The sequence below is a fragment of the Protopterus annectens genome, chromosome 3.part0 (assembly GCF_019279795.1).
Source record: "Protopterus annectens isolate FY-2018-M chromosome 3.part0, PAN1.0, whole genome shotgun sequence".
Taxonomy (NCBI): Eukaryota; Metazoa; Chordata; order Ceratodontiformes; family Protopteridae; genus Protopterus; species Protopterus annectens.
The window spans coordinates 1,523,257,802-1,523,274,794 of NC_056731.1; the positions used below are offsets into that span (position 1 = coordinate 1,523,257,802).

The window sequence follows — 16,993 nt, forward strand, 5'->3', positions numbered from 1 at the left end:
ACTGTGCACAACAGATTGTACATACTGTAAATGCATTGTTTTTCAACTATCACACCACAAAACAGTTGAAAATAATACACTTACAGCAAGTGGGCAAACACTGTGAGGCCAGCAAGGGAGGACTACCTATTTTAAAAATGGCACGTATTGGTTTGGGGGTAGAAGTAAACTCACAACTTGACATAGGTTGGGGAGGGTGGGAGGGACCTGAGGAGAACTAGTAAGAAAAAAAGCAAATGGTTGTTACTAGGCAGATATTTGGAGGGGGGAAGGGACCAGAGGAGAATCAGTAAGAAAAAAGTAAAAGGTTGTTGAGAGGTTGTTAGTTAAAATCACACTTGAGTAGTGTGTTGGGCTGAATGGTAAGTGATTCTTGTAACTTCAGGTGTGCATATTGGTTTTCATGGTTCATGACCTATAGCTAGTGGTATGGTTTGGAATTTTGCCTGTGGTTAGCTGGACATGGAGTAGATCAAGTGAGTCATCCTTCTTGACCAATCTTGAGGTGTGATTGCTTTTTATGTTAATGGAAACAGCTCCTTCTTTCATTTTTCCCCTTTTCATAGGGTGGTCTGAATGTGTGATAGGCATTGTAGTCATGCAGTGCTGAGGTACTCTCTGTGGTCTTGAACCACGTCTCTGTAACTGCAGAGACATCAGCATTTTCCAGGGTGATAAGAGCTTCCGCGGAGTGCAATATCTTTTTAAGACTCTGAGCACTGAGTAGTAGTACCTTCATCTTGGCATTAGAAGAATTTGTTACGTTGGTAGTTCTCTTGGTTTGGCACTGCCTAAAAATGACATTATAGGGGAGGCGAATACCTAGGCCAGTATTCGAAAAACCTAGTGGTGACAGGTGCAGATCATCTCTAGTAAAATGTCGTGGAGTGTCTGTCATCTTGTCTCAGGCAGACAAATACTAGATCCCCTTGGAATGTATCAGTAACTAACCCAATTATTGAAGTCAGTCATTTTCTGTTTGTATTGTGGTATCATTCTTGGTGAGGGTAGAATGCTGCTCAATGTGAGGCTCATACCTGCCTTTGACACACATTCAGAGGGATCCATCATGCCTCTCTTCATGTAATCCAAGGAGGTATGTCTCGGGTCATTCACACCCACGTGGACCATGACTAAGTCATACTGGTACTTGTGGCTGAGTGACCTGAGTGCCTGTGTGAGCTGGTGAATCTTGTCGCCTGACAGGTAACTGACTCTCTAACCCTGTCTTTATCCAACCTGATGAAGGGGCGACCGTGTGTCGCATGATGAACTCTCCTGTGACCAAGATGTTTGAATGTGTGGTGTTTCACCGTAGGGACTTGCTTGTGGAGACGCTGTCATGTGTGTTTTTATGTGTAGTGGTTGGTGTTGACTTGGTTTTGTTTGCAGGTGGTTTCTGATTGCATTAAGCAAGAGACCTCTGAGGTTTTTGTAAATGACTTGAGAATACTTCCATATATGTGCGCTTATGGGTTGAGACCTTATTTAATGAAGAAAATGATATGCGTCTGCTGAAAACCTGTTTGTCATATGGTTTGCCAGTATGTGAGAGTCGTGTCAATTTTCGTAGTGTAATGACATCTTTTACATACTGTGCTTGTTTCAAGATTGTGGTTGTCAGTATACATGAGACAATTGCTGTATTGCCTCAGGATACCAGTGTCCACCATGCTGGCCACAGAGTTAGCAAGAAAGTACTTATCCATGGTTTCCGTTTTTTTACTATGGATTTAACCAGAGAGAAGAGTGGGTAGTTTTAACTGGACTGGATTGATAGCACACTGCCGTAGGTGAACTGCAGCCATCCAACAAGATGCTGCTGCTCTGTGTCTACTCGGTTGCTCCTAGAGCAGCAGGAGGACTGGGGAAGGTTGCAGGGATATTTATTCTAAGGGAAATTTTAACTTAAAAGCGTTTGCATCTCTGCAGGGCACTACTAACTGCTGCTGTGTTCGGAGCAGCTTAGAGTAAACACTGGACTTGTATAGAATCAGAAAAACAAGTTTTACAACAGCAAGAGCTATAGACCTATCAGGAAAACACAAAGTAAGCTTTCAGCCAGCAGCCCCCAGCTGAGATAGGTTTGCTACATTCCACTATTGTGCCACAAGAGTGCCATCAGAAAATGTAAAAATACTGGTTTTAGAGCTCAAGTGCAGGGAAACCATAAAATCTAGATACTAGTCCTGTAAAACTAGCAGACACAATGTAATTAAGTGCTACAGTATCAGTGGAAACAATTCAGCTTTGAAACTCTACTAAAGTTTAAGAAAAGTAAAAAAAAAATAAAACAGAATTCTTATGAAATAGTCAAAAATAATCAGTAGAATTGCAAAATGATACTTACTTTCGTTCTTTTACTAGCATATGCTTTAGATGCAGCAGATTAACTCTCAAGCGAAGTAGCCAAACCAAGAGCAGCCCTAAGAATTGAGCACAAACCCACGCAAACATTGGGCTTAAATTGAATCAGCTAAACAAGTTTTACATCAGCAAGGCCTACACACCAATCAGGAAAATGTTCAGTAAGCTTTCAGCCAGCAGCTCCCAACTGAGGTAGGTTTGCTACAGCACACATCTGCCACAAGGGTGCAGTCGTAAAACCTTCATAATGTAAAAAAGCTGGCATTAGAGTTCAAGTGCAGGGAAACCACATAATCCAGATACTAGAGTCTTGTAAAGCTTGCAGACACAATTTAGTACAGCAGCAGCAGTGGATACAGTTCAACTTTGAAATGCTACAACTAAAGTGCAAGAAATGTAACAAATAATACAGGGTTCTTATGAAATACAGTAAATATACCAACACTAAGCCCCTAAGCCTGCAGACTTAGTACACTTATACATAAAAACTAATTCTCCCCTGAATAGACAGCACCTGATAGAAAACAAATACATTTCCCTAAGCCTAGAATTATATCACTTTCCTCACAATCCCTTTATCTGCCGAGTAAAGTATCTCTGTATCCTTTCCATTCTGTCAGTCTGTGTTAATTAAACATGCATACATTCCCAACATATTCTATTACAGTTTTCACAGTAACTTTATAAACTGGAACCAGTACCTCTCTATCCCTGTACATAATAGTTCTGAAAATACTTGTAATTTCCAAATAACAGCTTTTAACAATATCCATCAGATACAAGTCAAACTTTGTCGCCATCTACCATAATTACCATATACTTAATGTTATTCACAGCATTCAACACACTGTTATTCATAGCATAAGGATACGGTAGGTTATTCTTACCAAAGTGAATAATATTAAACTCCATGTTGTTAATAGTTACCCACTTAAAGTTCATCCCTGCAACCTTGTACAATATTCTGATCTTTAATTGTAATCACTGACCATAACTTGCGGTTATCAGCATATTTGCTGACCCATAACTCCTTTGATAATGGAAAAGAAGCAGTAAAATCTAAATAACACTTGCCCTAGGACAGAGCCCTAAGGTACTCCAGAAAAAAAAATTGGGTTTGAAAAAGATATCCCGTAACTTTACCTTACTAGATCTAAAACACAACCAGTTCTTAAACCACCATGTTACTTAATCATTCACCATTTTGTCATGAGGGATAGCATCAGATGCCTTTGCCATGCCCAGTTTTATTACATCCATAAATAACCCACTATCTAATGCTTCCTGTAAATGTTGCTAAAAAGATAATTGATCCTACAAGATCTCCCATGGGTAAAACTGTGCTGTGTAATATCAGTATATGAACATGCAATATATACTTAAAAATAACCTGCTCAAAACATTTCCCCTGTATACACGTCAGACTTGATAGGTCTATAATTCTCAGTAACTGAAACTTTTCCTTTAGGAATAGGAATAACTATGAATTCCTTCTGTAACCTAGGCACATTGCCTATTTCTAATTTTCTTTGGAAAAACTGAATCAAACAAGGCATAAGACCTTCTATAAGGGACTTAAGAAAAAATCCATGAATCCCATCTGGACAAGCAGGAGAGGTAGAATTATTTTTTCTCAAGTCACTGACGATATCAACAAACAAGTTAGGACAGTGTTCATCTAAATTAAATGAAATCATGTCATTACTACAGTTTTATCCCCTTTAGAGATAATTACATCGTTCAAAAATGATTCAGCTTCCTACTTGTGATAGTTAAATTGTTCTACACAATATTATAACTAGTCTTCCTATCTCTGTACAAATTCAAACGCATATAGAAAGCTTTGTTATTGTCTGGAATAAATCTAACCAAATCCAGTGCATTATTATGTCTAGACTGCTGTCACAACTTTCTCCAGAATCTAATTCTACCATACTTATACTTAATCCTATTGCTCTTATTTGAGTACAGTCTGAATTTATTCTAGAGAAACAGTTCTTTTGCTAAGTTTATCTAATTTCCTGTTCCACCAGGGTGATTTGTATACTGTGCACTGAGCTGGAACTAAAGGGTCATATTTTTCAATTAAATGAAATAAATTAAATTGTTTGGACTTGCACAATTTTATATGCATGAAACTAAAGGTCTTAGGAAAAATTATCATCTTTTTGTATCTTTAACCACTTCAAGCAGATTGGGCCAAAAATATTCAAATTTACATTGACCAGGTCGCTTTTTGAATGCATTCCCTACCTGTGTTGCTGCAGTGAAAGGCTGTTAGCTGTAAACAGACACTATTCAAATGGATTTCAGATTGCATTGCTGTCTGCCATCAGGTAGTTTACTGCTTATTGGTGAATGCTAAAGTTAGTGTACACTTCAGTGAGGGAGGGACTTCCTTCTGTGCTTGCTTAAAGATAGTCTCAGTTACAGTTTTACTGTAGCCATTTTGTCTTTATTTCACACTGTCACTTGGTGGTATTTGTCTATAGCTGCGGTGGTGGTGCTGCAGTAGCGTTGTCGCCTCACAGTAGGACGTTGTCCCATTCGATTCTCAGCTAGAGCGTCTTCTGTGTGGTGACGTGTGAATGGGCGTGCCTTCATTGAAGGTTGTGCGTCAGGGCTGGCAACTCAGCATGTACAAATCTACTGCCAATCATTAGCAGACCGGAGTTCCGCTGTGGCGACCCCTAACTGGGAAAAGCCGAAAGAGACAACAACTTGATGGTATTTGTCTCCGCCACAACTCCAAGGATTTGGGTGATGCTACATAACATCAGGACTCATCCTTTTGAATGTGGTCTTTGGACAGTCCTCTATCTCCTTCCACTCTGATGGTTATTGTTTGGGGATAGAGTCCAGCTCTAGAACCTAAAGAAGGATCATCTTGTGGATCAAATGATAATGTATGTTTCTGTTATATCTTGCGTATTAAGGCCTCTCCTTGATGAATCAAGAATGCTTTCCCACCCTCCTCCTACATGTGGGTGGTGTTTCCAAGCTTCTCAGCACTGGAGTTCCATGTGAGACAGGCAAGTAGATATCTGTATGTTTCTTGTTAGCGCTGTCAAATTTTCATTGATTTTATGATATGCAGGAAGATGCACATTGCGAAGAGCTTGATGGGCTTTAGTTCTTTGAAACAATTGGAGAGAGAGTGCAGATAAAGTTTGGGAAATACAGTCACATTAGTTTACTATGTAAGATGTACACTGTTGCACATATTTTTGAAAGCTAGTTGAAGTATTCACAAGCTTTGCAGCCACAGACTCAGTATCTTTTATCATAGGAGCGATGTCTTATGTGACTGCTTGGAAATTTTGTCTCATATCTCACACTGTTAGAGAGAAGAATTTTTCTTTGCTTTCCAGTTATTTGCTTGTCTCAAAAAGGTCATTTGAATTTGTCTTCCTATATGTACATGCTATGCTTTATTTAAACTATATAAATGTTATATGTAGTTTTTAATTAACCTTCTTAGATAAGCAGGTCATCTTTGGAAACTTCCTTTTATTAATCAGTTATTTTCCCCTACAACAAAGACCATTACCAATATACATTTCATTTAGAAATAAGAATAAAATAATAATAAGAATAAAATGTATATATACACACACACACACACACATATATGCGTCTACTTTGATTAACCGAAAGACAACTTACCCAAATCTGTTTTCACTAAGACGGCTTCAACGAAACCTGAAGACAACAAAACCATGAAGCACCAAAGTTCTTTCACCAGGAAATTAACCTCTTGGCCACCAGGGTAAAACAAAAAAAATGGAGACAAATTAAACCTACCCAAGTGGTGGGGGGGCTTCACCCTCCACACTCCCCCTCCAACTAAATGTACCAACTCCGAGATCGCACTACACTGGGTAAAAGGGCAGAGTTCACCCTGGTGGCCAAGTGGTTCATTTCCCAGTGAAAGAACTTCAGTGCTTCGTGATTTTGTTGTTTTCAGGTTTCGTTAAAGTCGTCTTGGTGAAAACATAATTGGGTAAGTGGTCTTTCCGTTAATCAAAGTAGACCCATAGATACACACACTTGGTTACAGGAAAGATCTGTCTGGGTCATGTAAGACCCTGTTTCACCTGAGGTCCTGGTAGAAAACCTCCAAAAGCATACTTAGTGAGAGAAAAACTTAGAGAGATTAAAGTAGAGACTGTCAGTAGAAAAAAATATTTGAATTATAGTGATTACAGATTCAACATAGACTTGGTGTCTAGGTTTGTATGACAAGGGTTCTATTTCAGTTGGTCAGCAGACTAAATTGCTTTAACTGAAATGGTTGAGACCACATATTCGACAATTTAGTTTGTCAATTAACTTGAACAACCCAAGTAACACCAGCACCAGGTCTGTTTCAACAATTTAGTCCATCTACTGACTACAGTAGACCTGTGACAGGTAGCAGATGTCACAGAAGGAAAAGTAAAAAGAAAAGGGAAGCAGTTAGGTTAAGCCAGTTGCAGAAGGAGGGAGGAGTACTAAAGCAGAAAAAGATAACACATGGGTTCCATTGATGATTGTTCAGAGTGGGATGTGGTCTTTTTTATTTCCTTAAAGCTGATTTCTGTTTTTGCTTATCGCTGTCAAGGTCATGAATTTTAGATGGTAGGAAAGTTTTCCCTTTAGTGCAAAGGTTGAGCTATCTCAGAATTTACTATATTTAGAAATGCAGAAATGTGAGGGCACAGCCTCACACATGGGATTGTTTTTTTAACCGTTTCTTCTTGCAGATCTGTTCGATGCAAATGACTCTCATAGCACCACAGAGATTACAGTTTTTTTGAGCTGCCCATGTTTTGTTGTCAGCCCATGCAAGCGTTATTCATAAAGCACTTGTTATATAAATGTTTTGTAGTATGTTTTGTATCTTTTTCCCCTGCATTTCCACTAAGAATGAGTCTTCCCAGTGATCATTTCCACTTTAATTAATAAGGGGTGCACTGAAGAGGTGAGAGGCGATACATTTTTATCGCTCTTGCTGCAGCCTTGGGGTTACATATTGCATTGAATTGTTGAGGTTCAATTGACTAGAGCTCTTTGGTGTCTTAAAACATAGCTAAGAAAGAAACAGAAAATAGTACATGGGTTTATCTGATCCTTAGCAGTATAATAAAGTAAGATTGTTTGGACTTAATGAAGGCTCAGAACCAGATCAAAATTCAGTTCAGTGGTGGAATACCAATAGTATATGCACTGTGCAGCATCATGGTCACTGTTGATGCACAGTTGCACATGGAGAGCAAAGGGATGGGCATTAGGAAGAGTTTTTTTTTCAGTGGGAAGTACATGTTTTAAACAGTAAATGTACTTAAAATATCCTGAACAGCAGACGTAACTGTACTTGTACTGTTTCTTGCTAAACAGAACTGTTGTTGAGCAGACTAAGGTGTTTAGGAAGCTGTAATCTCATTCACTCTGTTACAAAAGAACTCATGGTTTTGACACTTTAAGTTTTCCAAGATCCAAAGTTGTAAAGGAAGCTGTCTGCCTCTAGGAGTCATCATCATCATGAAATACAGAACTGCCATGGATAATTTAATTGCACCATTAATGAAATATTTGTTTTATGACTGTGCTTGAAAGTATGCAAGTTTTCACTACTTTTATAAATATTTCAAATAAAGCCTTTCAATGTTTAAAAATGTACCTGTCATCATGAGAAAGAAAGATCACATCATGTTGTTAAGAGGTATCTGACCTTGGATTCACAGTCAATTATTCCTTATGCTTCTTAAATACATTCTTAATTGAAACTGTGCACACTTTCTGTATTTTTCGTTGTTTGTGAAACCAGTCAAGTTACAAAAATGCATGGCATCATATGGGATGTGATATTATGGCAGGTAAACTGTCATTAATTGTATGAGCATAGCATGTACAGATGAGTTACTGATGCTTGATTTTTAACAAACGTAATTTTTTTTAGTTGTTTCACTTTGGTATGAAACCGACAGTGACTTGCAATACTGGTGATAGTTTTATGAAGAACTTTTAAGCTTTATAAACATTTGTGTTTTAAGAGCCATTACCGTTTGCCTACAGCAGGATTTTGTTTTTGTTTTACTTGCATCTTTGATTATGTATAGAAAATAAGTGATGTAACTCCTCCATCTGTTTTTATAATACCAAACAGGCGTTTTGTATAGTACATTAAGCTAATGGGGTTTCCTTTATTTCTGCATTATCCATAATTACTGTAGTATAATGACATTAAACTTTCTTGTTGTGCTGTGGTATATAGAATTAGATTCACAACATTCTTTTATCCCCTCCCCATTATCAATAAAGTAGTTGTCTATCTTTGGAGTTCAAGCAATTTCCTCCTTCAAATATAGAGCTGGGCACACAAATCCAAACATTGATTTTATATAGTGCACTGAGCGTGTGTTATATTGTTTGTAGTTTTTCCCTTCTTTGTAACAGTGTCTGTGGGGTACCTCGAAGTCTCACAAACTTTCTGAAGTAGAAGTCCAATAATGAAAGCAGAGAAGCATAAGTTGGTTATAGTCAAATCTTCTTTATTAAAAACAGACAGACAAGCAATCCAAATAGTAGTTGAAAAAAACAGAATAAAGTATAGAAACTCACCATTCCATTTATATAGCTACTTAAAAGCTGTGAGAGTGGTTTACTATAGTAGCTGTGTTGTGAAAGACAGCATGTGTACTTGCTAAATACCCCTTCTCCCATACACCTGTATGATATTCGACACAGTGCTGCCCTACTTCAAGCTCTGTGATTCCAAGATATGTTAAATTAAACATTAAACTAAAAGTTAAACTAAAAATTGCACATTAATTGCTAAAACTTCCTGAAAACATTTCATTGCAGTATCAGAAAAGAAAAAAGTTAATACGAGTCTTCAAAATTCTTTAGAAATCTTTTCTATCAACATTCAGAAAAAATAAAAGTTAAATAACAATACATAATACTCCGTTGTGTTGGGCTAAAAACTGCATATTATTTAAGAAAATGTACAAAAATATTCTAAATAAACTACAGTACTCTCTCTCTTTATATATATACATATATATATATATATATATACACACACACACACACACGTCTGTTCATCTCAAATGATAAAGGTATTAAAAAATTTAAAGTAAAATAGAAAAAAATTGATTTTTTTTATAAATTTCAGTGTTTTTTATTTATTTTTGATAAATTAGAGAGTATTTGTATAATATCTTTGAAAAATTTTTGAGTGTATTTTAGTTTAAAAATTTTTAATAGATTTATTATTTGAGAAGACATATATATATATATATATATATATATATATATATATATATCTTAGAAGCTTGAAATACTGAAATATCGTAATTCAGTATTTCGAGCCCATAGAGTGGAATCTTGAGAACAGCAAAAGCTCAGAAGAACAAAATCCAAAACCGCGAATACCGGTGGTTTTGAATTTCGCACTTCTGAGGTTTCGCTGTGGTTATGTATTCAGGTAAGTGTGTGTGTGTGTGTATGTATGTTAAAGGTTTTGAGTAGGGGGCTGTGTTGTGTGAAAGTGTGTTTTGTTGCTGTGATGTGTGTGCGTGCGAGGAGAATGTAGCTTGTGTGATGGTGCTTTATGTGTGTTTGTGTGTAGTGTGACCTCGGAGTGAGAATATTTAAGTGGGGGGTGCAGGGGGGCTTGACTCCTGCTTTTATGTAGTAGAGAGCTTGTGTTTGTGTAAGGGAGGATGGTGTTTGTGTGTGTGTGTGTGTGTGCAGTAGAAGGGCAAAATTCAAAATCTCCGGTGTGCGAGATTTTGAATTTTGCGGTTGAGCTTTTGTGGTTTCAAAAATTCAACTTCATAGCTTCAAAATACTGAATTTCAATATTTCAGTATTTCGAAGATATAAAGTGAATATGTATATATATATATATATCTATATATATATATTTTTTTTTTTTTCCCTGAAGATTTTGGTAGTTTTTTTTTATTTAGGATTTTTTTTTGTACTACATTTTCTTGAATAATATGTATTGTTTTTCACCCAACAAAATATAGTATTGTGTATTATTTAACTTTTTATTTCAATAAACATCTTTATTAAATTATCACATATGAACTAGGCAATCTTACATTTGTATAAATGACACCACTTATTTAACTTTTAATTTTTGGTTGCTGTTCCTACTTGACACATAAACCTGAAGAACTTTTGATAGACAAAAGTGATCTATGTTAAAAATGTTTTAGAATGTTGGTAGAAAAGATTTTTAAGGAATTTTGAAGACTCGTGTTAACTTTTTCATTTTCTTACTACTGTGAAATGCTTTCAGGAAGTTTTAGCAATTAATGTGTAATTGTTAATTTCACTTTTAGTTTAGTTTAGCATATCTTGGAATCACAGGGCTTTGAAGTAGGGCAGCACTGGGTTGAATATCACACAGGTGTATGGGGAAGGAGTATTTAGCAAGTAAACATGCTAATTGCCTTTTACGACACAGCTGCCGAAGTAAACTACTCCCATGCTTTTAAAACCGGTATATAAATAGAATGAAGAATTTCTACACTTTATTCTGTTTTTTAAGCTACTATTTGGATTTCTTGTTTGTGTATTTTGTATAAAGAGAATTCAGCTTGAACCAGCTTGTGCTTCTCTACTTTCATTTGTGGATTTATACTTTGGAAAGTTTTAAAGAACGTATTTCTACCACCTGTTATTAGGTTGGATATTCACAGTATGGTTTTTATTAGGTGCCTGAACTTTAGTTAATCATAGCAGTTCCACACAGTGATGTTTTCTTCATAGGTTCATAGGTGTGTACTAAGCTAATGGCCCTGGATCCTTTACATGCCTAGCCCATAGAAGTGCCTTGGCATTGTGCCACCTGACGTTAGTTCCCAGTGCCGCTACAAGTAGAGCCACTGGAGTTATCCGTGGGGTAAACTTTCTGTTACCCCCCCCACTCATCAAGATTTCTCTTGGAGGGACAGCGAGGTGCTCTGCTTGACATATATGGGAAGTCTGTTCCAGTGCATGGGCAGTCTCTGGGTGAGGAACCTGTCCCTCCAGCATGTTCTGTTGATTGTGGTAATGAGGTTGAGATCTCTGGAACGTGTGGTGCAGAGGGATTGGGATTTCTTTAGATGTAGCATTTCTAACAGAGCTGGGTCAGACATGGCTTTGTAAGTCAGGCAAAGATTGCCTCTAAGTAGGTGATATGAGACAGAGAATAGCTGGAGTCTTTTGAGTCTGTCTGTGTAGGACATGTGTTTAATGCCTAGGATCCTCTTTGTGAGGTACATCTGTGGCCTCTCTAGCTGTTGCAGGTGTCTAGTGAGGTACATGCCAAATAGAGCATTATACTCAATGATTGGTTTATTGAGGGAAGGGTAAAGAGAGATGATGGCCTCTTTCTTCCTGGATGCAATACCCTTGGTAATGAGATGTGCCACATAGCAGGACTTTAACCACAGTGGCAATGTGGTGGTCGAAGGAGAGGTTGCTCTCAACCTGCATCCCCAGATCTCTTATAACACCTTCAGTGTTCAGTGGGCTCCCATCAATGTGGTAATTAGTGGGAACTGAGTTTTTACCAAAAGGGACGATGACACATTTTTTAGCATTAAGCTTAAGGCCATGGTTTCGACACCAGTCATTGGTCTCAGTGAGTCCTTTCTGTAGAATGCCTGCATCACCTGGGGCATTAATAATAGCTCCCAGCTTGCAGTCATCTACGAACTTGTCAGCCAGAGTCCCTTTGTGTTGGCTTGGACTTCTGAGAAGTAGATGCAGAACAAGAGAGGACCCAGGACTTGATCCCTGTGGGACTCCACTCATGACTGGTTGGCAATCTGACTTAGAGTCTACTACATTCACACTGTGTTCTATCTGTGAGCCAGTTTGCAACCCATCTAGTGATGTAGGGGTTGATGCCTAGTTTGATGAGTTCATCAATAATTCTGAGTGAGGAATGGTATCAAATGCCTTGGCCAGATAGAGGTAGGCTGTATGCAATGCCTTACCTTCATCCACATCCACATTATTTTTTCCCTTCTTTGTCCTTCTCATTACATTGCATTGCATTATTCTGATGGCCTGTGTCACTAAAGCCCTAATGCATGCTACTACTTACCATAAAACTTTGATGTAAATTTTAGGGCAGACTTGTACTCTTTTCAGAATTTACATTGTTTGGTGTTATAAAAATGTTAACTACAGTGGATATAAAAAGTGTACACACCCCTGCTAAAATACCAGGTTTTTGTGATATAAAAAATGAGACCACAGTAAATCATTTCAAAACTTGTCCCACCTTTAATGTGACATATAACCTGTACAATTCAATTAAAAACAAATCTGTTGGGGGGGGGGGGTATAAAAAATAAAAAACGTACAATAAGCTAGTTGCATAAGTGTGCGCACCCTTAAACTAATACTTTGTTGAAGCACCTTTTGATTTAATTACAACATTCAGTCATCTTGGGTACACACCTGCCATCATTTAGAGAGAGTTCAGCTGTCCTAGTAGGATTTTCCTGACATTTACTCAGTTGCCTGGTACTGCAAAAGCCATGGTTCGCAGAGAGCATCAAAGGGATCTCATTGTTGAAAGGCATCAGCCAGGAGAAGGTTACAAAATAATTCCAAAGCATTTGATATACCATGGAACACAGTGAAGACAGTCATCAAAAAGTGGATAAATTGAGACAGCAGTGACGTTGCAAAGAACTGGACGTCCCTCCAAAATTGATAAAAAGACAAGACGAAAACTGGTCAGGGAGACTGCCAAGAGACCTACAGCAACACTGAAGGAGCTGCAGGAATTTCTGGCAAGTACTGGTTGTGTAGTACATGTGGCAACAATCTCCCGTATTCGCCATATGTCTGGGCTATGGGGTAGGGTTGTAAGACAGAAGCCTTTTCTTACACAGAAAAGCATCCAGGCCTAGCTAACATTTGCAAAACAATACATCAAGCCTCCTAATGTGGGAAAATGTGTTATGGTCTGATGAGACCAAGGTTGAACGTTTTGGCCACAATTCCAAAAGGTACGTTTGGTGCAAAAACAAAACTTTGCATCACCAAAAGAACACCATCCCCACGATGAAGCATGATGGTGGCAATATCATGCTTTGGGGTTGCTTTTTTTCAGCTGGAACTGGGGCTTTAGTCAAGGTGGAGGGAATTATGAATTGTTCCAAATACCAGTCACTTTTGGCCCAAAACCTTCAGGTGTCTGCTAGAAAGCTGAAGATGAAGAGGAATTTCACCTTTCAACATGACAATGACCCCAAGCATACATCCAGATAAAGAAAAGAATGGCTTCACCAGAAGAAAATTAAAGTTTTGGAATGGCCTAGCCATAGCACAGACCTAAATCCAATAGAAAATCTGTGGGGTGACCTGCACAAAAGATGCCCTCACAATCTAACAGATTTGGAGAGCTTTTGCAAGGAAGAGTGGGCAAATATTGCCAAGTTAAGATGTGCCATGCTGATAGACTCCTACCTAAGAAGACTGAATGTTGTAATTAAATCAAAAGGTGCTTCAACAAAGTATTAGTTTAAGGGTGTGCACACTTATGCAACCAGCTTATTGTACGTTTTTTATTTTTTATATTTTTTCCCCTAACAGATTTGTTTGTCTTGCAAATGATTTGTAAAGGTTATAGGTCACATTAAAACTGGGAAAAGTTTTGAAATGATTTATTGTGGTCTCATTTTTTATATCACAAAAACCTAACATTTTAACAGGGTTGCGTATACTTTTTATATCCACTGTAAGTTCATTTTACTTCCTTGTTGACCAGTGCAGTTTGTAAGACTATGTGACGCCCCAGCACTGGCCCAGTAATCAGGGAGCTTCAGTCCTCACTACAGGCAGCAGTGGGGGACGTACACACTGGAAGGATGGCAAGTGCACATACACAGTGAAGTGCAATTTCCCTTAAGAGCACACAGAGACCACAGTCAGTCTGGGGCTGGTTTCTCCCTCTTTCTCCAGATCCCCAATTAGTCTTCCCACTGGCACAGATTTAGGGTTGAGATCTCAGCTGAGTGGCCAAACCAAGACCTGTAGCACCGTGTATGTCCAACCAGTGCTTCATGTCCCTGCCCAAGTAGCTGAGACACGCACACACACACACACACACACACACACACACACACACACACACACACACACACACACACACACCTGGAAAAGGCTGGCACAGGTTTGCTAGCTATGCCCCCTTCTGCCCAGATTATAAGGTTGTTTCTACTGCCACCAGCCACTAGTTATCAGCTACTTTAAGGCCCTTAGCAAAGGGTGTCTAGTCTTACTGTGTAAGGTTGCTATTAATCCAAATGGTAGCTTGACCAAGAGCAAGGCTATTAGGAGTGGCCTGTACAGTGTCGCCAAATAGATATGCAAGTACCCTAAGAGCTTAAATATCTCTAGACAGACCAGCCACAGTTGACAGGTTTAAATATATTTAATAATAAAAGAACAAGACAATACTAAATATGTATGTACAGTGATAGAGTTCAGAATCACAGGAAATATTTAAAACAACATTGCAGGACAGTCTCAAATAAATACAGAAAACATCTAAGCTATACTTCACTATATTCTTAACTGAATCTAAGAGAAATTACTGTACGATAGTTTATCTTACTTGCAAGGCAAGTGTGGTGAATGGATCTTCTAGCTGATGTTATCAGGTCAAAGACAAATACAGAATGCACAGTCTCTCTGTCAGAGACGACTTAAATTAATATCCGATATTAATGCTGGTGCACCTGGCAGCATGATATCACGTTGTGTCATCTGACCTTAGTACCCAAGCTAAACCCCGCCTTGTTAGAAACTACTAGCATTTAACATCTCCCTGTGAAAGCACATAAACAAGGACTTTCTTAGATATTTTGTCAAATGGTGGATGTCGTAAAATAATTTACATTCCTCCACATATAAAGACAATATAAAAAACTTGTAGTTCTAGACATTGTATCTGCTGCTGCACTGCAACTGAAAGATAACATCTCTTTTATTATGTATTTATAAAACAGTTTAATTTTAACTGTTTTCCTGAAGGTTTGCCACTTTAACCCTCTGTGCTCTAGTTTCTACTGTAAAACATATACATTTACACAGGTGCAATAGTTTGTACATTTCTGTTCCTTTCCAGTAGGGTATGCTGTGGATACATCTTTAAGCTCAGTACTGTACAAACCCTTTACAAACACTTCTGTACAGACAATGTACAGTTCTAATACATTTGTAACACATGCATATGAATCATGTTGATTTTCACAAATGAGACACAACCATTTACACAATTCCAGACAGCTGTGCTGGCAGTATCTCCTTCTGTCTCACTTCTATATAAATCATATTAATATTCACAAATGGCATAATTATTTACAACATTCCAGTTAGCTAGGGTGACAATATTTCCTGTTGTGACAGACTATACAAGAGAAATTGTAACTTCTGCTTGTGCTCTTCCTTTCAAAAATTAATTGAAGCAAATAACCTGAATGAGTGATTTTGCGCAGTATATGCTAGAGCGTAATGCAATTACCAAAATACCCTAGTTTAACTTAAAATAAGTTTGACACGAGTTGCTTTTTTGACATGTCTGGTCCTTTGTTGTAATTATTTATGATGTTCACATTGGCTATTAATTTTGCATTATTATTTGTAGACCCTGCGTCAGTGAACCTAAGCTGCTTAAGTGCTGAACACTTCATTGTAATTCTTTGCGTTGTTTACATTGACATTTTAATTTTTACTTTTTTAATTTCTTGTAGACCACATGCTGGTGAACCTAAGCTACTTAAGTGCACAATTAAAGGGTCAAATACAGTTCAGATGGGAGAAGAAATGGATGGAGAAATTGGTAGGTACTTGTTCTAGTGTAAATCAGGAAAACATTTTAGGAATGCTGAAGTCTAAATATATTTTCTAGCAGATTGTTAGAAACAATATAAATATTAGATGCATTAAGTGTTTAAAATCACTCTGGAGAATGTAAAGATTTTAAAACTGAGATACTTTGACCTGATATAGAAATATTTTTGGTTAACACTTTGTCATAGCGGAATGTTCAATCCACTTTTCAAATCTCCACCATTCTAGTTTCCGTGTGTGTGTGTGTGTGTGTGTGTGTGTGTAGGGGTAGTTTGTGTTTATTCACTGCAATCTTCTGTTGCATCTGCTTTGTAGACAGTTGTATAGAGTCTTGTAAACATTGCACATTTTCCCCAGTGATGCACCTTTATTAGGTCATTTTACTGTGCAACTCGTAAATAGCTTAGGAATCTGTTTCAGAGTATTTTTTTGTTTAGAAAGTTTGTGTTTATTTGTATGCATATGCAAGCTACACTTTGGTGGCACACTTGCCTAACTACCTCTTAACATTAGGGTTGTGGTAAATCTTCCCCTGATCCCACAGTTATCTGTCCTAAGTTTAGCTTTCGGCTTAGCTGATCTGCAACTAGTCCAATGTCAGCTTATTGACTTCATGTCCATGGTAATACTTTGGCTGCCCAGTTAGACATCAAAAGCACAAACAGCTTCTTTCTTGTTCATACCAGTACTTTTGACCAGTAAGGAGGTGATAATTGGTTAAAACAAAGGCATTTATAGTTTTATCTTTCTCTGTATTTGCCCAACA

At 37.8% G+C, this 16,993-nt stretch overlaps 1 protein-coding gene across 1 annotated transcript in view; it reads left to right on the plus strand.

Moving 5' to 3' along the window:
• The window catches only part of SMCHD1 (structural maintenance of chromosomes flexible hinge domain containing 1), a 3,546,415-nt gene that overhangs the window by 2,131,662 nt on the left and 1,397,760 nt on the right, over positions 1–16,993 (plus strand). Inside the window, exon 27 of the mRNA XM_044065561.1 lies at positions 16,128–16,216. Within this exon, the coding sequence (XP_043921496.1) occupies positions 16,128–16,216 (89 nt within the window). The remainder of the gene's footprint in view (positions 1–16,127; positions 16,217–16,993) is intronic.